The sequence below is a fragment of the Bubalus kerabau genome, chromosome 1 (genome assembly GCF_029407905.1).
Source record: "Bubalus kerabau isolate K-KA32 ecotype Philippines breed swamp buffalo chromosome 1, PCC_UOA_SB_1v2, whole genome shotgun sequence".
NCBI lineage: Eukaryota > Metazoa > Chordata > Mammalia > Artiodactyla > Bovidae > Bubalus > Bubalus kerabau.
Window position 1 is genome coordinate 50001216 of NC_073624.1, and position 26325 is coordinate 50027540.

General features: G+C 44.0%; 1 protein-coding gene and 1 non-coding gene across 7 annotated transcripts in view; one reads left to right on the top strand and one right to left on the bottom strand.

The window, feature by feature from the left end:
• The window catches only part of LARGE1 (LARGE xylosyl- and glucuronyltransferase 1), a 458303-nt gene that overhangs the window by 107373 nt on the left and 324605 nt on the right, over positions 1-26325 (top strand). For all 6 annotated transcript variants that reach the window (XM_055574698.1, XM_055574701.1, XM_055574705.1 and 3 more), the window contains one exon: positions 20608-20909. In XM_055574698.1, coding sequence (XP_055430673.1) covers positions 20608-20909 — 302 coding nt within the window. The remainder of the gene's footprint in view (positions 1-20607; positions 20910-26325) is intronic.
• On the bottom strand, positions 5334-5406 carry TRNAG-CCC (transfer RNA glycine (anticodon CCC)). Its single transcript has one exon. It is a non-coding gene; the product is annotated as a tRNA-Gly (tRNA).

The following is a 26325-nucleotide window of genomic DNA, read 5'->3' on the forward strand; positions in this document are numbered from 1 at the left end:
TTTCTAATGCTGTTTGGCACTGCTGATTCCCCCTGCTTGAACTGTGTTCTTAGCTAAAGTCATTTTAATATATCATCAAGACTTTTGGGTGTACCTTTACCATATAATGAAATAATATAATTAATATAACTAAATTATAATTTAATTAATAACAGAATTTAATTATTACATAACAATGACGTAGTACAGGAAGAAGCATGTCAATAAACAACTAAGTTGTATATTTTGGAAAAACCTTGATTGCCATAAAAATTAAATATAAACAAGACAACTAAAAAAAAATGGAGGGAAAGATAAAAATGAGAAAGGAATGTTGTACTCTGATTAGTTCACAAATGTCTTTTTACATTTTCCCTACATCTTAAAGACATTTGGCAATTTCTTTGTGGTTTTAGCACATGAAACAGGAAGGCGATGTTTTAATAGAATTTCCTACCTGAGCATGTTCTTACAGAAGTCTTAGCTTCACATCAAAACATTGTCTAATGAAGGCATATTTATATATTTTATAGATCTTACATTAAAATGTGGTTGGCCTCATATAAGAATTCCTGCAGAATCTTTACTCCCATTTTCCAGATGGGGGAACTGAGGTGCCAAGAGGATCATGGACTTTAGCTCAGGATGGAAAGACCCAGAGTTGATCATTTATATTGTTTCTTCATCCTGTTGTCTGTTCCTGTCTTTAGAATGTCATGGGTATCATCTTAGATATCCTACACAATTTAGACAATCCTGGCAGCTTCCTTATTACAGTCATGTCCCAGCAAATGACATTGGTCTTTTGAAGTCCCTGATTTTTCAAGCCATGCTAAGGACAGTGTCCTCGCTATACTCCTGGGAATGAAGACTTTTTTCTGTGTGCCATCTTTTCCCGTGGGAGGAGAGACAAGCTCAGTAACTTCTTTCCTCCTCACAAGCCAAGATAAATGTCATAACAGAGATGAGCCATCAGATACTTGGAATTTGATACTGTTTGCGCTTCCTTCTTGCTTCTTTGGGGCTGAAGCTTCTTAATCGACAGGTGCCAAGATCGAAAAGTGTCAAATACGTGAGGAGGATAAAAACCTTCTTTTTGGAGAAACTAATAACCGCTCCATCATCCTGTACAGTAACCCAGGTGTGTGTGCGCCTGCCCACATGTACCAGATTGGGTAATCTCAGGCCTTACAGACACCTATCACAGTAGACTGCCTCCTCACCAGAGCTGAGAGGGAGGTCTCTTATCCGAGCTGGGGATTTTGACAAAGGCGCATTTTGAGATGTGGGGTTTATTTCTGCTGAGTATCTGGCTTGATGAGTAAGGAGAAGCACGTACAAAGCAGGCTGGAGCCCCGCCCGGCCTCAGCCTCCCCAGGGCTGCACAATCAGGAAGTGCTTCTCCCTCCCATTGTGGCTTCAGAGGGAAGTATGCTTTACATATGCAAATGCAAGCCCCCAGTTTCACTTAATAATTATCAGCTGGAGATTCTATTGATGAGCAGCTGAAGCTACTCATCAGGAGAGAAACTGTGAGTTAACCATTTCTAGGTCCCCCTGGAGACTGCTGTTTCCAACCAGCCTCTGAATACTCTGTTGATGGCAGACAAAGTTTCTGATTTCCCCCCATTCTTCCCTTCTCCTGTCTGGTGGGAGTCTGGCAGCTGAGCCTTCCTGACCCCTTTTATCATCGTGTGTGTATCTTTCCTCTGCCCCCACCTCCTCTCTGTTGCATAGACTACGGAAGGCAGAATAGGTCCATCTCTATTTGCAGCCTTGGGATTGCTTACAGCTTCACAAATAATGGTCTCATGTTAACTCCTACAGTAGCTCTCCAGCTTAGGTGACCAAAGGCTGGCATTCTTTCAAAAGGACCCAAGATGGGGAAGGGGATTGGGAAGAATGAACTGGGAGTTTGAGGTTAGTAGATGCAAACTATTACGTATAGAACCGATGGACAGCAAGGTCCTACTCAATAACACAGGGAACTATATTCAATGTCCTGGGATAAACCATAATGGAAAAGAACATTAAAAAGAGGAATTTCCCTGGTGATCCAATGGCTAAGACTCCAGGCTCCCAATGCAGGGGGCCTGGATTTGATCCCTGATCAGGGAACTAGATCCCACATGCTGCAACTAAGATCCAGCGTGGTCAAATAAATGTTTATTTTTTTAAATAAAAGAATGCAAATACATGTATACGTGAGTCACTTTGCTGTACAGTAGAAACTAACACAGCATTGTAAGTCAGCTGTTAGTCACTCAGTCATGTCTGACTCTTTGTGACCTCATGGACTGTAGCCCCCCTGCCTCCTCTTATCTTCCCAGGCAAGAATACTGGAATGGGTAACCATTCCCTTCTCCGTGGGATCTTCCCCACCCAGGGATCAAACCTGGGTCTCCTGCATTGCAGGCAGATTGTTTATTGTCTGAGCCACCAGGGAAGCCCCCAAGGTCAAATGTACTTAAATTTAAAATACAAAATTTGATGGTGAAATAACACAAGAGGACTTCACAGCAGGGCACCCAGGATGCTGAGATCAAGATCAGTCAGTCAGTTCAGCTACTCAGTCATGTCTGACTCTGAGACCCCATGGACTGCAGTACACCAGGCCTCCCTGTACATCACCAACTCCCGAGTTTACCAAAACTCATGTCCATTGAGTCGGTGATGCCATCCAACCATCTCATCCTCTGTCTTCCCCTTCTCCTCCTACTTTCAGTCTTTCCCAGCATCAGGGTCTTTTCCAATGAGTCAGTTCTTTGCATCAGGTGGCCAAAGTATTGGAGTTTCAGCTTCAGCATCAGTCCTTCCAATGAATATTCAGGACTGATTTCCTTTAGGATGGAATGGTTGTGTCAGGCGAGTGTATTCTCTTGGAGCGACAGACATTAAAGCCCTCAGCGCATCATAGCTCTTGGGTCTTGGACAAACCATGTTATAGCTCTTAGACAAATCAGTGTTACAGCTCTATTTTATTTAGAAGATAGCAGGAGAATCCATCCTCGAAGTGTGAGGGCATGCCAACCCAAAGACACGAAGAGAAGAGAGTGGAGGAGCACGCCACCGGGGGGTGGGGGGAGAGAGAAAGCGCTTTGGCTCCTCCTCTTATGTTTTTTTCCTCCCCTGGGCCTGCCCTATGTAAATTGGGCTTAGCCAGGATTGCTGTTTGTTCTTCCTGAGGTCTTCACTCCAGTCCTCGGACCTTCCTTTGACCTTCCTTTGTTCTATTTTCGTGGGCTTTTCCCTTCCTTGTCTTTTAGCCACCGCCATTTTAGACTCCTGTCTTCTATTCTAACTACCTAACAGTTGGATCTCCTTGCAGGCCAAGGGACCCTCAAGAGTCTTCTTCAACACCACAGTTCAAAAGCATCAATTCTTCAACGCTCAGCTTTCTTTATGGTCCAACTCTCACATCCATACATGACTACTGGAAAAACCATAGATTTGACTAGGTGGACCTTTGTCGGCAAAGTAATGTCTCTGCTTTTTAACATGCTGTCTAGGTTGTCATAGCATTTCTTCCAAGGAGCAAGCGTCTTTTAATTTCATGGCCACAGTCACCATCTGCAGTGATTTTGGAGCCTAAGAAAATAAAGTCTGTCACTGTTTCCATTGTTTCCCCATCTATTTGCCATGAAGTGATGGGACCAGATGCCATGATCTTAGTTTTCTGAATGTTTTAAGGCAACCTTTTCACTCTCCTCTTTCACTTTCATCAAGAGGCTCTTTAGTTCTTCACTTTCTGCCATAAGGGTGGTGTCATCTGCATATCTGAGATCAAGATACCAGGGATTTTCCTCTCTGCTTCCCCTTTTTTTTCTTCTGCATGTGCTTGTCCTTCAGGACATCTGATAGTGTAGTTGGGTTGCTCTGTCAGCCTCATGTGTTCTGGCTGTGTTTGAACAGAGTTCAGAGGGCTGTTAGAAATGGTTTTATGAGGATTTTCTTCATATCCATCTTTCTGCAGGAAGTTCTTTACTTTCTTGATCCCTATTGAAACTGTTCTGCTACTTGTCTCTCTTTTAAGTATACGCCATGCAGGGTGTCCCCACTTGTCACATGGGAATGCAACCTTATTTCCTGGAAAGAGCTATTTAGAGGCAGAAGGTGGAATGAAAACAGGGGTTTGGTGGGTGGCAGGGTGGTGTGGTGTCAATTCAACCTCATCCCTCTGCTTGCAGAAAGTCTTGGCAAGTTACTACAGCTCAGCGAGCCCTTGCTTTTTCCTTTTTAAAATGGAAACAAAACCCTCTTCAGAGATTCAGGACCTAAATAAGATAGTGTCTGAGACTCACTTAGCCAACATGCGTGGTCAGTAAGGGTGCTCAGAATTGTCATCCTCATTCGGAACCCAATCACTGTCATTGACCTGTTCTAGTAATTGTTTGTATTACTTGCCTTGGTCATTTAAGATCTTGATTGCAAGCCTATTACGTGCTTGGTTCTATAGACTCTGGAGGTATAATAGTGGCTGAGACAGATCCACAAAAGACCCTTCTACCACTGAACTTGTATTCTAGGGGTAGAGACAAGCCAACAAGAAGGAAACAAAGAAATGTCTACGTGGGGAGAATGCTGTGATATGTAGAGAAGAAGAGCTAGAGATGGAGTGAGAGAGACTGGGGCCGACAGATGGGCAGGGGTGGGGCTTCAGGAGCTGGCGCACAGATTCTTCTCTAAGAATTGGTAATGAAGCAGGCCCCCTAGTTCAGAGTGTGAAAGCCAACAGCGGGTGCAGAAGCCCCAGGGTGAGACAGCGTTTGGTACATTCGGAAACGCCTAGGCCAGTGAGGTGGCTGCAGAGGGAGTGGAGGAACTTTCTAAAGCCAGATAGATAACTGCGGTCAAGGTTTCATGGGACCGTGTAACCCACGGTGAAGTGTTTGGCTTTTGTCTCTGGTTTGATGGGAAGCCATATGAAGGGTGATTTGAGCAGGGTGCTAAGAGGGTCTGAGAACCATTTCTAAGTGTCCTCCAGCTGCTAAGTGGAGAGTGGACTGAAGCAGGGTGGCCGGGTAGGAGGCTGTTGCATGAATCCAGGTGGGAAATGGTGGGGCCTGGGACTTGTGTGGTGGTGGTGGTCAGATTGTGGATTCGGGGTGTACTTTGAAGGCAGAGTCAACATTCCGACACATTGCTCACACAGTGTGTGTGGAAAGTGAGGGAAGAAATTCAGGGATGAGCCCTGGGTTTTTGGCCTGTTGCACTGGGAACAGCAGTAATGCTGTTGACTGAAGTCGGGGGCAGAAGATTTAGGAAGGTCTCTAATCTGTTTTGCTGTTTCGTTTGGCTGCACCGGGTCTTAGTTATGGCACACGAGACCTTTAGTTGTGGCATGTAGGATCTAGTTCCCTGACCAGGGATCCAACCTGGGCCCCCTGCATTGGGAACACAGAGTCTTAACCACTGGACCACCAGGGAAGTCCCAGGAAAGGCTCTCTTTGGATGAGGGGACATCACTGCACTCCTCAGTCGTCGTCATCTTTCCGAAGTTGGGAGCAGGTAAGAATGCCTATCACTTACAGACACGGTGCTGGACATTCAGGAAACTAAAGTGGCGCAATGTCATCCCTGACTTCCCTGGCACAGCATCTGCCTTGAACAGGTGCTGAGGGGATGGGAGTCCCAGTGCCAAGCAGTTTGCACAGACAGCTGCTACAAATATAGTAAGACCCATCACCTTAGATCCATGGTAGGGGGTTCCAGGAAATCTAGTTACTGGGAGAGGAACAGAGCAGCCAGCCCACTCTGGGCAGATTGGATAAGGCTGCCTCGAAGGGACTTTTGAACCAGGTACTGGAGAGGCAATGGTAATTCACCAGGTGACAAGACCTGCATATGAAACAGCACAAACAATGCTCATTCCAGTTGCCAGTGGTGCCAGCCAGCGTCTTAGCACAGGGCTTCCACGTACGTGTAAGGGCTTTGGAGATAACTGGGTAGTGAAGATCCCTGGTTCTTGGAGGTACACTTCAGGCAGAAAATGGAGTCAGAAAGTGCAGGAGATTTCAAGAGCAGTTCCAGAAAGCCCGATGACTAAGGATTTCCTCTTGATAGATCCTCTCCAACTATCCCATCTTGACGTGGCTTCTGAGGTCAGCCTCAGGTGGGCCTCTGGCCTGCCAGGGGATCTTCTATCTGTGGCCAGGAATTACAGTCTGGTCCTGGAGCACCACCACCCAGGTATCCCTTGGGTCCTCTCTAGGTGCTCCCTGCACCCAAGCCCATGCTTCTTTGAACTTGCCAAGGAAACTCCTGGCCTTGCCTCCTAGTGGAGCTGAGTTTTCTTTTTGCCTCTGTGATAAGGTTGGAAGCACCTTCGAGAAAAATCTCCATTACCCCTGGAGTAGGACTTGGGAGAAAATAACAATCTGTCAAAAGTAGAGATGGCAGTTTTTTCTTAATAGGTATTAGCACGATATTTTACCCAAGCATCAATCTTGCTCTTGGTAATGTCTTATCTTTGCCAAGTGCCCATCCTGATAAAATACTATTTCTGTCAAACTGAACTCCTGATAAAAATCTTCTATCTATCCCTGCCCCCAATCTATGCTGATAAAACCTCATGCTTCATTTCTTATTTCCTCCCAAGGGATAGATTGGATTTGTCAGGAAAGGGTGAAAAAAGGATGATAAGGGTTTTTCTTCTTCTTTTTAAAAATTTTGTCTCCATATATTAATAGATGCTCATGGCAATTGAAGTATAACTTTAAGTCAAACTGATAAGGAGGGCATTGGAGACTGTGAAGAAAGGAAAAGGAGAGAGGGAAAAGCAGAGCAGTCATTTATAGGCAAAGGGATGCTCAGGCAGGCTTTTGCTTGCTTTCTCTTGTTTTTAATTTACAATTGAGCCGAGGCTGGTAACATTGATTTAGGTGACGTGGCAGTTTACAGGAAGGGGATGCTGTTGGAAGAATCAACAGCATTCACAAAAATACTCGCTTCCTCTGGTGTTTGAAATGTGTAGAAATAGTCTCTTTTATTATTGAAGTATAATTGCTTTACAGTTTCTGCTCTACAATGAAGTGAATCAGCTGTGTGTTTTATATCTATCCCCTCAGTCTTGAGCCTCCCTCTGCCTCCCTATCCCAACCACCTAGGTCATCAGAGTATACCAAGCTGAACTCCCTGTGCTAGACAGCAGGTTTCCACCAGCTGTTTTACACATGGTTTTGTGTATATGTCAACCCCAACCTCCCAGTTCATCCCGCCCCACCCTTTCCCCATGTCCACATGTCCACTTTCTATGTCTTCATCTCTACTCCTGCCCTGGAAATAGGTTCATCTGCAGCATTTTTATAAATTCCACACACATATATTAATATACAATATTTGTGTTTTTCTTTTTTTTTTCTCTTTCTGACTTCACTCTGCATGACAGATTCTAGGTCCATCCACAACTCTGCAAATGAGCCAGTTTTGTGCCTTTTTATGATTAATATTCCATTGTGTATATGTACCGCATCTTCTTTATCCATTCATCGGTTGATGGACATTTGGGTTGCTTCCTTGTCCTGGCTATTGTAAATAGTGCTGCACTGAACATCGGGGTACAATGTGTCATTATGAATTCTGTTTTTCTCAGGGTATATACCCAGAAGTAGGATTCCTGGGTCCTATGATAGTTCTAATTTTAGTTATTTAAGGAACCTCTGTGTTGTTCTCCATAGTAGCTATATCAATTTACATTCCCACTAACAGTGCAAGAGGGTTCCCTTTTCTCCACACCCTCTCCAGCATTTATTGTTTATAGATTTTTTGATGATGGCCATTTTGACCAGTGTGGGGGTGATACTTCAATTGTAGTAACAGTTTTGATTTGCATTTCTCTAATAATTAGTGTGGAGAAGGCAATGGCACCTCACTCCAGTACTCTTGCCTGGAGAGTCCCATGGATGGAGGAGCCTGGTGGGCCGCAGTCCATGGGGTCGCTAGGAGTCAGACACGACTGAGCGACTTCACTTTCACTTTTCAATTTCATGCATTGGAGAAGGAAATGGCAACCCACTCCAGTGTTCTTGCCTGGAGAATCTCAGGGACAGGGGAGCCTGGTGGCTGCCATCTATGGGGTCACACAGAGTCGGACACGACTGAAGTGACTTAGCATAGCATAGCATAGCAATAATTAGTGATGTTGAGCATCTTCTCATGTGCCTCTTGGTCATCTGTATGTCTTCTTTGGAGAGATGTAGGAATATTCTTTATGGCAACTACTGGTGCTGGTGGTGGGCTCCATAACCATTTCAGACTTTAACCATGCATGTCAAGAGTCCTGCTTGTCTTGGATAGCTTTCTGCTGATCTACTTCCCAACTCCTTTTTTTCGGTATCTCATCAGGTCTAACTATATCATGAACACTGCAGGCCAAGTTGGGTTCTCCTGAGGCAGTGCTTTCTGCATGAGGTTTGCATGAAGAGCAGTGGCTATGTCTCAAAGCCAGTTCAGTGTAGAGCAGATGAGGTGGGTCAGAGGGCCCAGAAAACGTGATGCAGATCAAGCCAGTCCTCACTGACACAAGACCTCCTGAAACACCAGAGGTGGGAGATGGGGTTTTTCCCCTCACTTACATGCAGCCCAGAGAAAGAGCCTTTGCTCAGATTGGCATATGCCTCATTTCAGATGCCGTGGCGGATAAGCACAGTGATCCCTGTCACTGACGTAGAGCTTGGAGAATACTGTCTCAACTTCTAGTCATGTTTTGCACTCAATTTTCCTTTTTCACTCCCAGAACATTCATGAGAATGTGCCAGCCTCCAAACGCAGGAGAATATCCAAGTCTAGCTGTGCTGTTTGTTTGTCCCCTTCTTCCCTAGGTGAGTGGAGCACCGTCCTTCAAGTCTGACACGGTCCAGTGAAAGATGCATGCATGCTAGAAGTCGATCATTCTTTTTAGTCCTTTTTACAAGAGTCCTTGACTCTTTTCCCTAGATCTGAATTCCTCTCGGACACTTCACCTCTAAAATGAGATAACCTAGGAGCCCTGTGGGTAGGGGGGTTTCGCTGGTGGCTCAGTGGTAAAGAATCCACCGGCTAATGCAAGAAACATGGGTTTGATCCCTGGATGGGGAAAAAGCCCTGAAGAAGGAAATGACAACCTGCTCCAGTATTCTTGCCTGGAAAATCCCATGGACAGAAGAGTCTGGCAGGCTACGGTCCATGGAGTGGCAAAAGAGTCGGACACGACTTAGCAACTAAACATCAACAGCAACAAAGAGCCCTGAGGAAGAGAAGGGAGCAGCATGGATGAGTGAGGGCTTTGCAGATTTGTCTTGAGTCCTGACTCAGCTGCTGCCTGCCACTGAAATCTTCTATCCCTCCATAATCCAAACCAGACATTCTTGTCAATGCTCCTCATTAAAATTATTTTTCAATGTTTTCTGATGAATAAAAATGGCCACCAAGAATGACAATGTGAGGCTTACGCCAAGTATGAGTTCACATTTTTAGAAAAGAATAGTTTTCAGTATCCTTAGTGTGATGGATATAAAATTTAAAACCTTGATGAAGAGTTCATCCCATGTAGCTTCCTTGATGTGAACAAGATTTTAGTTACCAAAAAAAAAAAAAAAAAAGTAAGCCTCATTAAGAATGGTTTACTATAAAATATGATCCTCTCCAATGTATATGATTTGCTACTCTTGGAACATATTAGTGGGATTTTATAAGGGCTATGAATATTTCATATAAAATAGCACATTTATTGCTAAGGTTAAAAAAAATAGATCAGTGGAAAAATATGAAGTCATTTATCTTGAGTGTTTCCAAGAAGGAAATTATAAGGAAGAATTCTAGAATATTTCTGAGTCTGATTATTTCATCAAAGGCCATGTTGGTTGGTAACTTGGGGTGGCATGTCCATTTCACACTTTGCAAAGGATAAAATCATTGTCCTCATTTTGCTTCTGGTTTTGAAGTCTCTCCTAATTAAGGGAACTTTTTCCAACTATTGCAAGTATATGAACTATGTCTCAAGGGACCATAGAACAGGAAACAGCCATTGAAGATCACCAGTAAAGCTAGGAGTCTTTGAGGCTACGCAAGAAACACATGATTGAAGTTAATGAACTAAATGGGGGCAGAGAGTGATCAAAGGTGAAGGGAATGTGAATTTATTTTGCTGTCACACACTGGTTGACTCTTGAGATTGGAATAAAGACCACATTTTCTGGGATGCACCGTATTGTTAACCTCCAATAGTTGTTTTCTAAACTACCTAAGTGGTCTAAGAACTCAACTCTGCTCCCCATGTCATTCAATTATATTAAAAATAGAGCTCTAAATACATTATAGTTTGTCTTGTTTGGTGACGATTTCAATGCTACCAACAAAGTCTTTCTGTTAATACTTAGATTCTTTGGACATCAAAGAGAAATAAGATTGGCCAGATTTAGAAGCGGAAAGATTCAGTTACCCTTCTATAAGAACAGTGGTTCAAAGACCGACTGTCTCTGACTTTCAGAACTTAGGATGTTTGGGGGAGAAAAAATTTGAAGCCTTGAAATCATTGATCCTGAAGTTTCAAGGGGCAAACCACTGACACTGTTGCTTATTAGGATACCTTTAAGCACTTCTAGCCAAAACCCAGCTAGGGAGACAGCAAATTGGTGCTAAAAATGTCTTCATTTTCTTGACTTAATGAAGCTGTTTAAGACAAGGTTCTGGAAAACAATTTCATGAAGGAAAAATCGATTACAATGAGATGCATCTAGGCCGCTTTTCCTGGCCTGCTGGTTGCAGTTCTTTTCTGCCTTTTTTTTTTTTTTTTTCTTTATAGTATATATATATATTTTTTTTTTTTTTTAATTAGAGGATAATTACTTTACAATATTGTAATGGTTTTTGCCGTACATCAACATGATTTGGCATTTGTTATATGTATGTCCCCTCCCTCTTGAACCCCAATCCCGCATCCGTCCCCATCCCACCCCTCTAGGTTGTCAAAGAGCACTGGCTTTGGGTTCCTTGTATCATACAACAAACTCCCACTGGATGTCTATTTTACATACAATAATGTATATGTTTCAATGCTGTTCTCTCATATCATCCCACCCTCTCCTTCCCCAATGTGTCCAAAATGTCTGTGTTTCCTTGGCTGCCCTTCAAGTAGAATCATCTGTGCTATCTTTCTAAATTCCATATATATATATATTAATATGATATTTGTCTTGCATTTTTTGACTTACTTCACAATAACAGGCTCTAGGTTCGTCCACCTCATTAAAACTGATTCAAATGTGTTCCTTTTTGTAGCTAAGTAATGTTCTATTGTATATATGTACCACAACTTCCTTATCAATTCATCCAGCGATAAACATCTAGGTTGCTTCCATGTCCTAGCTACTGTAAATAGTGCTGCAGTGAACATTGGGGTATATGTGTCTTTGTCAGTTCTGGTTTCTTGGGGTATATGCCTAGTAACGGAATGACTAGGTCATATAGTAGCTTTGTTCCTAGTTTTTAAGAAATCTCCATACTGCTCTCCATAGGGACTGTATCAATTTACATTCCACTAACAATCTAAGAGTGTTCCCTTTTCTCCATACCCTTTCTAGCATTTATTGTCTGTATACTTTTTGATGATAGCCATTCTGACTGGTGTGAGATGATAACTCATTGTAGTTTTTATTTGCGTTTCTCTAATAATGAGAAATGTTGAGCATCTTTTCGTGTGTTTATTAGCCACCTTCTTTGGAGAATGGCTTCTTTGTCGTCTTTGGAGAAATGTCTGTTTAGGTCTTCTGCCCACTTTTTGATCGGGTTGTTTGTTTTGCTGGTATTGAGCCACATGAGCTTCTTGTATATTTTGGAGATGGGAAAACTGGCCAACTAGGTGTAAAAGAATGGAATTAGAACACCTCCTAACACCATACACAAAAATAAACTCAAAATGGATTAAAGACCTAAATATAAGACCAGAAACTATAAAACTCTTAGAGGAAAACATAGGCAGAACACTCTCTGACATACACCACGGCAAGATCCTCTATGACCCACTTCCTAGAATAATGGCAATAAAAACAAAAATAAACAAATGGGACCTAATCAAACTTAAAAGCTTTTGCACACGGAGGAAACTATAAGCAAGGTGAAAACTCAGCCCTCAGAATAGGATAAATTATTAGCAAATGAAACAATTGATAAAGAATTAATTAATCTTCAAAATATACAAGCAGATTCTTTTTAGAAGCGTGTGGGGTGCTCTTTCCTTACTGTTGTGTTTGATCTTTGCCAGATGATCTTCAGGGTCTTTGCTGGAACTCAAGTTTGCTTTGGTTGCTGAACATGACTTCCAGAAAATGACTTTGGAGAATCTTGGGGTAAAACTATACCCTATTTATCCCTTGACAAGTAAGCAGCCTTTTCATGTCATCGCTCCCATTTTTCTTCTCTGGGTGAGTCGGATTCCACAGTTTCAGAACTTGGGAAAATGGCTCCACCCAGACCTGTGTCTTTCTCTGAAACTATCAACTACCAAGAATTAGTGATACCTGGACTTGGGACATATCAGTAGAATCAACTGTCATGTGGGGCTCCAGTGATTAAAATTTAACAACAGTTTTATCTGCCTGCACTGCGGGAGACTTGGGTTCTATCCCTGGGTTGGGAAGATCCCCTGGAGAAGGAAACAACTACCCACTCCAGCATTCTGGCCCAGAGAATTCCATGGACTGTATATTCCGTGGGGTCACAAAGAGTCGGACACAACTGAGTGACTTTCACTAAAACGTGCAACTTTCAAGGTTGGACTGAGATTTCTAAATTTTTCTAAAATGACTTTGGCCACAATGTCTAATTTATTTTGCAATTTCCAAATGCACTGAAGGAGAGTGTGAAGTTTTTGAGCTTCCCAAGTGACCCTAGTGGTAAAGAACCCACCTGCCTATCTAGGAAGACATAGGAGATGCAGATTCCATCCCTGAGTTGGGAAGTACCCCTGGAGGAGGGCATGGCATCCCACTCCAGTATTCTTGCTTGGAGAATCTCATGGACAGAGGAGCCTGGAGGGCTATAGTCCTTGCGGTTGCAAAGAGTCAGACAACTGAAGCGACTTAGCATGCACGCACGTGAAGTTTTTATGTTGATTGAAAGAAGTGCATTGTGTTTTGTAAAATTACAAAATGCGTCCCTAATGAGCAGAACCTTAGGTGGAAGGTGAAGAGTTGGACAGGTCATTGGAATGAAGTGACCTATTGGTCTTAGAGATGGGTGTCTGGGTGAACCAGGGAAGCTGGAAGTTCTGGCTGCTGCAGTCAGAGGGCCCTGCTTTGGGAAGAGCTCTCATCCAGGAAGGAAGGGGGATTGATAGCAGCAACAGCCCCAAGCTTGGAGGAGCTAGAACACCGGGTAGCCTAGGGTATAAAGGAAATTAAGTTTCCCTGGGTTACATAATGGGAGCTTCTAAGAATATAGTAGAGACTCAAACAAAGAATCTGGGCCCTGGGTTAGAGCAGCACCAGAATTAAGTGCAGCAGTTCTGCTAAAGACCTCTTTGTATCTAAGCCAGTTTCCTAAATTTGCTTTGAGGAGCAGACGGTGGTGGCTGGGGCTTGTGGTATCTCAGCCTGAGAACTGGGGGACATTCCTAAGCCAGCATTTCTCAATCTCAGCTACACAGGAGAACCAGGAGAGTGGTGCTTCTTAAAATTCTGATATCTAGACCTTAATCTCCAGAGATTCTGAGCTAATTAATATGGGAGTTTTTGTTGTTGTTTCTCAAGGGATTGTAATGGTAGCCAAGACTGAGAACCACTTGCCTAAGGGACCAAGAGATGAAGCAGAAGAAACAACAAACTAGATTGTACTTGTTTGGAGAGGGGCAAATAGGAAACATTATGGTTGGGGCAAATAGAGAAGTTGATCTGGAGCCAATGAACCTGGGTTCAAATTGCTCCCTTTGCTGTTTGTTGCTGGGATGACATCGAACAAGTTAAATCATGAGCCTGTTTCTTCTTCTTTTTCCCATTTGTCTAACACAGTGAGAACACCTACTTCATTTAAAGTGTTATATGAATTAAAATGAAATGACATGGCCTCTAAGCACTGGACATGTGCTCAATAGGAACTGACCAAGTGTTTGTTTGTTTGATGTTGAAGCAGACGGAGTGGCTTCTGTACATTTTTCAAACTGCGAAATGTGATGGGAATAGAGTTCTCATTAAGAACATGATCCCTGGCACCTGTGAGTAAGGCTGGCTGGAACAGACAGAGATTGGAAGTGGGGAGAAAAACTGAGGAGACCAATGTGCTAGAACAATGGCCCACAAGCTAGGGCTTGCAGGCCAAATCTGGCCCAGCACTTGTTGTTTTAAATAAAGTTTTGTTGGAACACAGCCATACTCATTAGGAATGAGTTAGGAATTTCTGTGTCTGCTTTTGTGCTGCCATGCCAGTTGAGTCCTTGCATTCGAGACTGCATGGCCTGCAGAATAAAACATATTTAGTCTCTGGGCCTTTATAGAAAAAGTTTGACCCCTGTTTTAGGATACCATTAAAAGGCTGGGTTTGAGATGGAATGTTTGAAATAGAATGAGAAACAAGTGCTTCAAACATCAGGAAGAGAAAATTGGCAGGACCTGGCAACAGATTGTACGTAGGGGGATTTTGCTGTATAAAGGTTAGGGATGCGGTGTCTTCATCATGGGTAGGATGATGTAGTTGGGGGAGGGTGGGGTGAGCAGGGACAGCCTTCATGAAATCTGAGGATGAGTGCAGGGACTCTGGTGTCCTTGCCTCAAAAGATCTAGGGGTGTCACCTCTGGAAGGGGCTGGTGTGAGCCCCCAGCATGGATGGCATCAGGGCTGAGGGGGGCCCTGCCTCCATTAATGAGCATCCAGTTCTATCTATCCATTTTCAATGATGGATATCACGGTGTGAAATGCCAGCACTCCAGAGAGATTTCAGCACACACAAATTGATTCAGATCATCACTTAGGAGGTTCTGGATGCCAAGTCCCTAATCTCTGTCACTGCGCTGCACGGAGGTTGATTTTCAATTTACCTTTTTTGTTCTGAATCTTAGATGTTTTGATTCTTAATTCAGAACATTCATCTCAAGTGGATTCAGAGATTCAAATCCAGTGATAAATTCATGTTTTTTAAGAAGTTTGGGAGGGAGGAGGAAGATGTTGTCAACTGAGATTTCAAATGATGTCTTGTTTGATGTTTTAAAAGTGGGCTGAACTGTAGAGCAAAACGTATAGGCATTATGTGATAAAGATGCTCTCTGTGTGCAAATTGAGTGTAGATCAAAAAAAAGAAAACTGGAAGGAAAGGTAACAGAAAAGCAAAGGTCAGGGGGGCTCAGAAATGAAGAGTCCTCTTCACCATGTCTTTGTGTCCTGCCTCCAGATTTGGTGGGGTGGGTGGAAAGAGGAAACTTGAGTGTCTACTCTGAATAGGCCTGATGCTGGGTAATATGCTTGACACACACACACACCACACACACCACACACACCACACACACACACACACACACACACACACACACACCATTTTACATATGGGGACAGGGAGTCACAGAAGGTAAGTACTTTGCCTGAAGGGAAACCCACTCCAGTACTCTTGCCTGGCAAAATCCCATGGACAGAGGTGCTGGGTGGACTGCAGTCCATGGCGTCACACAGAGTTAAACATGACTGAGTGACTAACACACAATTATAAACAGGTGGCAGTACCATAATACAGACTCAGCCTTATCTTATTCCAAATCCTATGCTCTTAGGAATAGATGTGATTTGTTTGCTTGTCTTGGCTATCTCTCCCACTTCCCCCAGCAATTCAGATTATAATGAGGTCACTTTGTAAATACAGTTGATCCTTGAATGACGCAGGTTTGAACTGCACTGACTCTCAACGTGCAGATTTTTTTCAACAAATATGTATCTCAGTTGGTTGACTCTGCAGGTGTGGAACCACAGGCACCAGTGGGCCTATCCTGGTGACTAGTGTATAGACTGCTTGGTTGAATTCAGGTGATGAGTTGCATGTGTGGCAGGCTACGTGCTCGGCATGTGTATTGGGCCAGAATTTTATCCAAGCTGGATTGGAGGGGAAAGCTTCACCACTGCCAGGATGACAAATAATTGCTGTGGGGACAGTAGTGTCCATAGGCCAAAAAGTCCCATGTGATGGGAGAGACCAGGGCCCAGAAAGCATCACAGAGATGTTCAAACCACTTCTAAGAGAGCAGAGCTTGCACTGTCCTAACTCTCTCCTCACCCCACCCCCAGAGGGCTAGGAGAAGCAGGAGCAAAAGGGGCAGGAGCCAGAGAGGAGAGTGGTCCAGGAACAAAAGCCAGAGTCAGGCTGAATAAAACTGGAATGAGCAGTGGCAGGGCAATGGGCCCCACTGTCTTGATTTCTGCCCATGCAGTGCTGGATGGGTCGCCCGGGTTAGAGACGGAGGGTCCATCTGCACTTGAGCTCCTGGGCAGTTAGAGCCGAGAAGGGCATTGGAGCACATCTCCGGGACACTCACTCCCTGTCAGAATGAAAAACCAGCTGAGGAAGATGAAGGGTCCTGCTCAAGGTGGTACACTGTTCAGACAAACACACAAACCAGCAATTCCAATTCCTTTTTTTTTAATTTATTTTTTAATTGAAAGATAATTGCTTTCCAGAATTTTGTTTTCTGTCAAACTTCAACATGAATCAGCCATCAGTTCAGTTCAGATCAGTTCAGTCGCTAGTCGTGTCCAACTCTTTGCGACCCCATGAATCGCAGCACGCCAGGCCTCCCTGTCCATCACCAACTCCTGGAGTTCACCCAGACTCACATCCATCGAGTCAGTGATGCCATCCAGCCATCTCATCCTCTGTCGTCCCCTTCTCCTCCTGCCCCCAATCCCTCCCAGCATCAGAGTCTTTTCCAGTGAGTCAACCCTTCGCATGAGGTGGCCAAAGGACTGGAGTTTCAGCTTTAGCATCATTCCTTCCAAAGAAATCCCAGGGCTGATCTCCTTCAGAATGGACTGGTTGGATCTCCTTGCAGTCCAAGGGACTCTCAAGAGTCTTCTCCAACACCACAGTTCAAAAGCATCAATTCTTCTGCACTCAGCCTTCTTCACAGTCCAAGTCTCACATCCATACATGACCACAGGAAAAACCATAGCCTTGACTAGACAGACCTTTGTTGGCAAAGTAATCAGCCATAGGTATACATACATCCCCTCCCATTTGAATCTCCCTCCCTTCTCCCTCCCTGCTGTTTACTGAGCCCTTCTTAGGTGCCAGGCACTGGGCACAGCCAAGCATGATGCTTTCTCCAACATCAGCTCCCCCCTCCTTGAGGCCTGGCTTTTATTACTTTATTATTTTTATGTGACTTCATCAATGACAAATTTATGGAATTTTATGGTAGAGAAAACACCTGCAAGTCTTTGAGAGCTTTGTTTGGTCAAAACCAGCTGGGATTTAAAGCAGGAAATGGACACAGGTTACTGAAAGCATTCTCACTACCCTGGATTTAGAATTGCTTCGAGATTACATAATTGTGTCTTTACAAGCACATAATCAAAGAATTAGAAATAACGCAAAATGCGGAGCTTTGGGGAGAGGAGCTAGAGGAAGTGACCGCGTCCCCATGGGAACCCTGTTTGCCTTTCTCTTTTGCCTCTGGATGAAATTTGACCTGCCTAAGGCTGAAGGGAAGAAGGTGCAGGGATGCCACATATCAAAGTAAGTGAAAGTTTGCTGGCCACTTGCTCCCAAGGACCACTCAGAGAACAGCCTGTATTCAGTAGATGGAGAGCCCTCAGCACCCTAATTTACAGCATCAGCTCATTTTGGCCATAACATCACATGCACCCCTTGGACAGGGGTTGCGGGAACTAATTGACACCAAATGCCTTCCAATGAGAGGCCAAATGGTTGGTATTTCAGTGTCTTACTTACACTTCCTATCACCCTTGCAGGGTGAGCGTTTCCACTCTCAGAGAACGGAAAATCAAAGTTGAGAGCATTTAATCCCTCTAAAGAACAAATTTATTAGAGTTTCCATTTGTTATATTTTTTTTCCAGAGCTTCTGGGATCCTGGTGGGCTTCCAGAGCCTCCTGGGTTCCTCCCCAAATATGCTAAGGTGCTTTCAGAAAATAGAAGACCCCTTAGACACCAGAACAACTATACCTCCAATTCAGGGCCTAAATGCAGGAGCTCGGCCACGTGCAGTCACAGAGACCTTGTTTCCTGTCACCACGAGGGGAACACGGCTTAAGCTTTTAGAGGCTCAGTTCCCTCATCTGTAATGGGGACACCAATTGCCACCTGCTTGTGCTGTGATAACCCAAGACATTACCAGTGTCAACTACCCAGCCCCACACAGAGCCATAGCAGGTATAAAGCCTAACTGTCCTGCCCACTGATGGAGCTAGGTGGTCATCTTCCTCACCCCTGCTGGAAGGGTCGATGTTGGCTGAGAAAACACAATTGCTGTTGCTACCTTTTCTTCTTCGTTTTCAGTGAAACTAATTTGGTTTTACCAAGCAAGGAGACAGGTTTCAAAAGCCTGGGTCGAGCTTGTAATCAGAGAGCTTGGTAACAATGCAGTCCTAATCAACCTGTGATTTCATGTCCCCACACACTCTGTCTCGGCCTTTGATCTGCGGTCCCGAGCAGTGGAATTCAGCAAGTCATATTTGCTGTGTGGATAGCAGAGGACCCGGAGCTCAGGTGTTTTACCCTGAGGTGATTAAGAGGGAAAAAAGGAGTTGTGTTTGTGCAAACCCACAGACACATCAAAAGGCCCTGGGCAGAGGCCGGCACGGCAAGGCAACACAGGTGAAACTCATAGGGTGTAATTCATCACAGTCTTTGATCCTCAAGTTTTGTGAGTCACACAGTCTCCCTGGGACAGTCTGCAAGCTCAGTGGAGTCTGGGCATGAAGGAGAAAAACTCCAAGTGGGGGGTGGGGGGGAGAGCTTTTTTTTTTTTTTTTTTTTTTAAGCAGGCGGCTAAGAGACGATAATTTTCTAGAGACGTGATTTTTGCTTGGTTGTCTCTGAGGCAGCTGTGTTATAGCTGGATCCCAGGATTTCTGCAGCATGGGATAGTTTGGGGTGTGTCTTGTGTCCCTGCGGCTCCTCAACAGTAAGATTGCATTGAGCACCTACTGTATACAAGGAGTTATGCTAAGTATCCTTAGAGAACGGGCTTTTGTATTCATTTTTAAATCCATGGCTCTTTACGTGGCCTTTTATGAAATTGCATCTAAGTGGAGAGTGCACAGGCTCTGAGACAAGAGTAACCTGGGTACAAATTCTGATCCCCCTGTGTTCCGTTTGTGTGACTTTGAGAGATGTAGCTGCCCTCTCTGTGCATGGTTTCTGACAGTGTATAGACTGTTTCTGGCATTCAGTTACATGATTATGCTCCTACTTCCTTCTTTGTTTTTGCGCTTAACTATTTTACTCTTGGCATGGACAGATGCATCCACCATGCCAGCATTTATCAGATATAATGTTACCACAAAGATAAGTAAGATCCAGTTTTTATCCTTATTAAGCTTTCAATCTTCAAAGGAAGCATTTAGTAAAACAATTTACCAAATCTGGTATGATAGATACATATTTGTCTTAGTGCTGTGTTGAAATATGCTGATAGATATTTTATCTGAAAACTGAAGAAGGCTTCCCTTGAGAGGTGATGCTTCTGAAACTGGGTTTTGAAGGATGAATAGGAGTTTACATAGGAAGAACTAAATAAACTTAGTAGTTAATATTTCTCCTTTTTATTTCTTCTCTTCCTTTTGCTCTTCTCCACTTCCTCCTACCCACCCCCATTCTTCTCCTTCCCTCCCACCGCCTCCTCCTTCATATTCATATTTTATTGCTAACGAGAATATCTACCTGGAAATGTGCCCAGTAGGGAAAAGAAGACAGTGGATTTAATTAGGAAAATTACAATTGTCTTCTCTAAACAGCCTGCTAGTTTTTCTTTTTTTAACTGAAGTATAGTTGATTTACAATATTGTGTTTCTGCTGTACAACAAAGTGAATCAATTATACATATATACATATTCTTTTTCATATTCTTTTCCATTATGATTTATTACAGGATTTTGTATATAGCTCCCCATGCCATACAGTAAGACCTTGTTTATTTTATATATCGTAGTTGGAATGTTCCAATCCCAAACTCCTAATTTACTCTCCATATCCCTTTTCATAACCAAAGTGTGTTTTCTAAGCCTCTTGAATCTCTTTGTGTTTCATAAATAAGTTCGTTTGTATCATATTTTAGGTTTCACATATAGCAGATATCATATGATATTTGCTTTTGACTTAGTATGATAATATCCAGGTCCATCCATGTTGCTGCAAATGGCATTATTTCTTTCTTTCTATGGCTGAGTAATGTTCCCAAGGGTATATACCACAGCTTTATCCTGTCAATGGACTCTTGGTCTTGGCGATTGTAAATAGTTAAGCAGCATGTTAGTTTTTTACCCTCATGGCAAGTCATTCTGTTCCCAGTTCACTCTGGATGCATACATGTGTAACTCACTTTCCACCTACTTCCCCTTCTCAGTGGGACTGTGAAAGGAATCTGGATGTCCCGGGCACGTGGAGGGGCTCACGTTGTTTTCCTCGACCTTAATTGTTCCCATCTCTCCATGCCCACAGATGGGAAGCCGGTGTCTCTGTCCCCGTTGGAGGCCCAGCCACACAGCCCCCGGTACACTGCGTCCAGCCAGCGGGAGCGGGAGAGCCTGGAAGTGCGCGTGCGTGAGGTGGAGGAGGAGAACCGTGCCCTCCGCCGCCAGCTCAGCTTGGCCCAGGGCCGCAGCCCATCCCACCGGCGTGGCAACCACTCTAAGACCTACTCCATGGAGGAGGGCACCGGCGACAGTGAGAATCTTCGCGCCGGCATCGTGGCGGGCAACAGCTCCGAGTGCGGGCAGCAGCCAGTCGTGGAGAAGTGCGAGGTAAAGAGCCCTGGGAACCTTCCAAGGACCCAGCCCCCCATTGCCCATCCTGGCCCCAGGCCAATGCCTCCTGGAAGCATGGCCAAGGGCCTGGAAAGAGCTGGCATCCTTGACCCAGGCCTGGGCATGAATCTGGCCTGGTTACTCACTTTGCCTGGCAGATTGTTTAAGCCTCAGCCTCAGTTTTCCTTATCTGAAAAGTGGGGATAAGAAAGCCTGCACCACTGAGGTATTAAGAGCAGCCAGTTGATGGAAACTGCTGCTTGTTTCTTTGCGGCTCATTTTGGCATGCTGAGAATGTCGAGCTGTCGTCCTGGGGGCCCTGTTTCTTAGCCTCCAGTGGCTGTGCTGTCCCTGGCCTGTGGCCCAGCTGGGCAGTTCCCCTGGACCTCATTCTCACTTTACACCCAGCTTCTGTAATTCAGAACCAGAGACTTGCTCATCTAAAGCAGTTTTTTGAACTTGGATAGCTTTCCTTCATTTCCCCCCTTTTAGGGTATGCTGGCTTTCTTAGCAACTCTTTGGTCATTTGAAAAACTTACCCACTGCCTCTCCTTGCTGCCCCTCAGCCCTCTCCTTCATACATCTATGCTGTTCTGTGCTCTGAATGTGCATGAGGATAGACACACACACTCATTTTATACTTCTTCTAGTCCTAGTGGAGGAAAATTAGAGCATCTCTGTTAAGTGTTAGTCACCCAGTCATGGCTGACTCTTTGAGACCCCATGGACTGTAGCCCTCCAGGCTTCTCTGTCCCTGGGATTCTCCAGCCAAGAATACTGGAGTGGGTTGCCATGCCCTTCTCCAGGGGATCTTCCCGACCCAGGGATCGAACCCGGGTCTCCTGCATTGCAGGCAGATTCTTTACCGTCTGAGCCACCAGAGAAGCCCCTCCTTGTTAAGAGCAAGACCTTTTGAGATAAAGAAGCCTGAGTTCACTGCCCAGCCCTGTTGGCTTTAGCTGTGAGTGCTTGAACAAGTTACCTAACCTCTCTGAACTTCAGATGTGCCTCCTCAATAAACTTTAGAAAATAACACCTGCTTCATGCAGTATTGTGAAAAGGAAGTGGGATGGCCAGAGAAAGCCACAAATACTGTCTGGTACAGACTGTGTTTTCAATTGTGGGTCATTTTTGTTATTTTTAGTTAGATACAGACATATATTACTTGGTGTTTGTTTATTCCATTTCCTGACCACATTCTCATAATGTTTAAACTTCGAACTCCCTGAAGAGAGAAGAATTTGCGAACTATAAGATGCTATTCACGTGAAGAAGGTTTTTAGTGATGTCAATGAGACACTGTAGTATGTCATAAGCAGATACAGGGCTTAGTTATGAAGTGCTGTAGACTCAGGTCTGTGCAAGGTCAGGGAGGGGATTGTAGACTGTAGTGGTCAGGGAGAGCCCCTGAGGACTGGAACATTTCTTGTGGATTCTCCACGCTGGTTGAAGTGTGGGCTGGTGGAGAGGTGGAGAAAGGTAGATGGGGGATGTCCTATGAGGACTGTGTGTGTGGGTAGGGAAAACGTGAAGCAAGACTCTGTCAAGCAAGAGAGGATTTAGGGCATCGTGAGATGGTTGGTCAGGTGAGCCCAGAGAACCCAGGCAGGGAAGTGGCTGCGGTATCATCATCATTCATCCAACGAGTATTTGTTGAGTCTCTGTTGTGGATCTCACACTGTTTTCTGTGCTAGGAAATAGCAGTGATGGGAAAAGAGACAAAATTCCCTTTCTTCTGGTTCTTACCTTCTGAGGTGGGAAGTCAGGAAGAGATGATGGATGAAAAGAGAAATTACATTTTTTCCCAAACTCAGGTTTGTCTGTTCACCATTCAAAAATCAATAATTTGAGAGGCAAGTATTAATAGAAAGGAAAGATGTTTTAATCCTAAATCTGGCAGTCTGGGGAGAAGATGGACTTGGGATCCGAGACAAACTCTGAAGATTGTGCTCTGCCATGATAGTTTTTTCCTTCATAAATTTCATTTTTGTTTCACTTTGAAAAGAAAATTTGTTCATTTATGTATTTATTTTTGGCTGTGCTGGGTCTTCATTGCTGCGTGCAGGTTTTCTCTAGTTGTGGCCAGAGGGACTACTTCTCCAGTTTATATGGGCTTCTCGTGGTGGTGGCTTCTCTTGTGGTGGGGCATGGGCTCTAAGTGAGTGGGCTCAGTAGCAGTGGCGCATGGGCTTAGTTGCCCCACAGTTTGTGGAATCTTCCTGGACCAGAGATAGAGCCCGTGTCCCCTGTATTGACAAGTGGTTTCTTCACTACTCGACCACCAGGGAAGTCCTACAGGTTTGAAAGGGGAAAGGGGAGAAGGGGAGAGTCTCATTGAGTCATCGAGGCAGGAAGTGGGGTTCTGCATCCTTCTCCATCGTGTGACTGACTCCTCCAAGTGTTATCTTGCCTGCATGGTCCACCTGCCAGGTTGCTTGGGGGCGCTGTTGGGGAGTAGAGAGCCAGCTAGTCATTTGTTAACTGCATAATTCTTCATTCTTCCTTCTATCTAGGAAAAGAATCAGTGGGTTAGGCAAGGCATGGTATGCATTCAGGAGAGCATAAGACAGGAATTATGTTAAATTGCCTGGTGATCTGCTTCCTATAAGTAGGTACTGACTGTATGCCAGGCCCAGTCTCATTTAATCGTCCACAACCATTGCCAGTGGCCTCTGTTATGGAAGATCTCTGTTTTACATCTTTGAAAGTGAGCATTTAGCAACTTTAACAGTTAAATGCTCATGATCTAGGTTGGTCTGGACTGGGCCCTAACTTGGGAATGGTCTTTCCCTGCCTGAGTGAAGGCTGGTTTGATTTCTTTCAGCTTCTCTACTCTCTGGTTATGGTCATGACATCAGTTTAGAATGTGGGCTGGCCCGGGGGAGGAAATGCTTTTCCTCGAGTGTGTTTACATTATTATGACTAAGACTGACTTAAACCACTGGGTAAGATTAAGGAGGTGAAAAATAGAAAAGGAAAAGGAAAAAAAATGGGAGGGTGCAAATGTAACAGAGGGCGAAAACAGAGGATTCCTCTTCCTGCTGTTGCCTGTGTGGCCAGTGGCTTCCTTCTCCTGCTCAGCTTTCTGAGATACACACATCCTATTTCTAAAGAGGGCTTCTGCCCCAAGTGTCCCACAAAACAGTGTGGGCAAAAGACCACTGGCTTTTTATTCCTGCCCTGCAAATAGGTTCATCTGTATCATCTTTCTAGATTCCACATACATGTGTTGATATATATTTGTTTTTCTCTTTCTGACTTCACTCTGTATGACAGACTCTAGGTCCAACCACATCTCTACAGATGACCCAATTTCATTCCTTTATATGGCTGAATAATATTTCAGTAATGTATATAACATCTTCTTTATCCATTTGTCTGTCAGTGGACATTCAGGTTGCTTTCATATCCTGACTGTTATAAACAGTGCTGTGATGAACATTGGGGTGCACAAGTTTTTGATGGATGGGAGGGAGATCCAAGAGGGAGGGGGTATATGTATACATGTAACTGGTTCACTTTGTCATACAGCAGAAACCAACACAACATTGTAAAACAGTTATACCCCCATTTTTTTTTTAAAAGGCTTTCAACGTGGGAGACAGGAGCCCAAATCTGGCTCCCTTCCTACCTTGATGGTGGTGAGGCTCTGAGCACTTTACATCACTCTTCTGAGTGTTGGTTTCTTTATTTGTATGTTATGGATTAAAATCAAGTTCTTGTCTCAAACTGTTTCAGTGGTAACAATGTAACAATACTAGAACTTTAGGCAAACCCTAGCATTATTAGTTGTGTTAGTAGTTGATTTCACTGTGATTTATCAAACAATTCCAAGTAACAGCTACTTTGCGCCTTGTTTCTGTTTACATGTAAGAAGTCTGGAGGCTGTCGGTGCAGGGATGTTCATATCTGGAATGCAGGCTTCCTGTATCTTGTCACCCAGCTGGCTTGACTGGCATTCTCAAGGTCATTGCATGGTCTTTAATGACTGTCAGAGCTTCAGTTCTGTCAGTCACATTCCAACTAGCAGGAAGGGTGAGTGTATCAGCTTGCTTTAAGAACATGTCTTAGAAAAACTTCACAGTCAGTCCCTTTTAGATCACATTGGCAGAACTTCATTTAGCTGGTACCTTTAGCTGCCACCTGGCTGCAAGGGAGCCTAGAAAACAGATTTTTCTTCAAGGAAGCCACATTCTCTGTTAACATTTTGGAGTTTGGCTACTAGAAAGTGAAAGTGTTAGTCACTCAGTTATGTCCAGCTCTGTGTGATCCCATGGACTGTAGTCTGCCAGGCTCCTCTGTCCATGGAATTCTCCAGACAAGAATACTGGAGTGGGTAGCCATTTCCTTCCCCATGGGATCTTCCAGACCCAGGTAACAAATCCAGGTTGCCTGCATTGCAGGCAGATTCTTTACTGTCTGAGCCATTGGGGAAGCCCTTGGCTACTAGAGAACCGATATTATGGTTACAGTGAACATTCTCTGTCAAATGAGTAGTTACCGAACTGGGTTGTACATTAGAATTACATAACCAAACATCCATATTCATGGAACCCATCCATCCTACTGATTGAGAATCCCTGAGAATAGGGCCCAAAATTTAGGTATTAAAATTTTGTATCCAAATGATTCTGAGATAGTAGAAACTGTTCGGAAACTACTGCTTTAAAGAACAACTAAAATAAATTGTGGGGTTCACTTTATCTCTATGCTCTTTGAAAGATAAAGATCTTGGGCTTGTTGCTACCATAACTCATTTTTTAGTCTTTTGCACCTGAGAATTAGGGTTTTGTACATTTATTTATTGAGTACACCCCATGGCATGTGGGACCTTAGTTCCTCGACCTGAACCCATCCCTGCTCAGAGTCTTAACCATTGGAGTGCTAGAGAAGTCCTTGTTCATTTATTATACTCTGTGTGTGTCTTGATAATGTTACTTCTTTTTATTTATTTATTTTTATTTATTTTTTTTTTTTGGTGGAATTCACCTGTGATGAACCCTGGATTCTGTTCAGAGGTTCCATAGATGAATTAGCAAGTTCTGGCCTGCTGGCATCTTATTTCAATGTTGTCTCCTCCAGGGGCACACATGCCCTGCGATGCTGGCTTTAGACCTATTAGCAATATGCTTCCTCTGTTTCCATCACTTGGCATCTTTAAAGATTTTAGGGAAAATTCCATAGAGGCAAACAAGAAATGTCAGTCAGCAGAGTCAAAATAGAATCCTCCTCCTTTGGCAGCGCTTATGGTTACGAGTGCTCAAGCTGGTCCTGACACCCTGTCAGCATTCAGGGCCTCATAACTAGGGATGTTGTCATCATCTCTGGTGGCACTGGAAGTTCTCTGGGCTATGACAAGTATTTCTGAAAACGCTTCTGTAATGACGCCTGGGCTGTCAGCTGAGATCGCTGG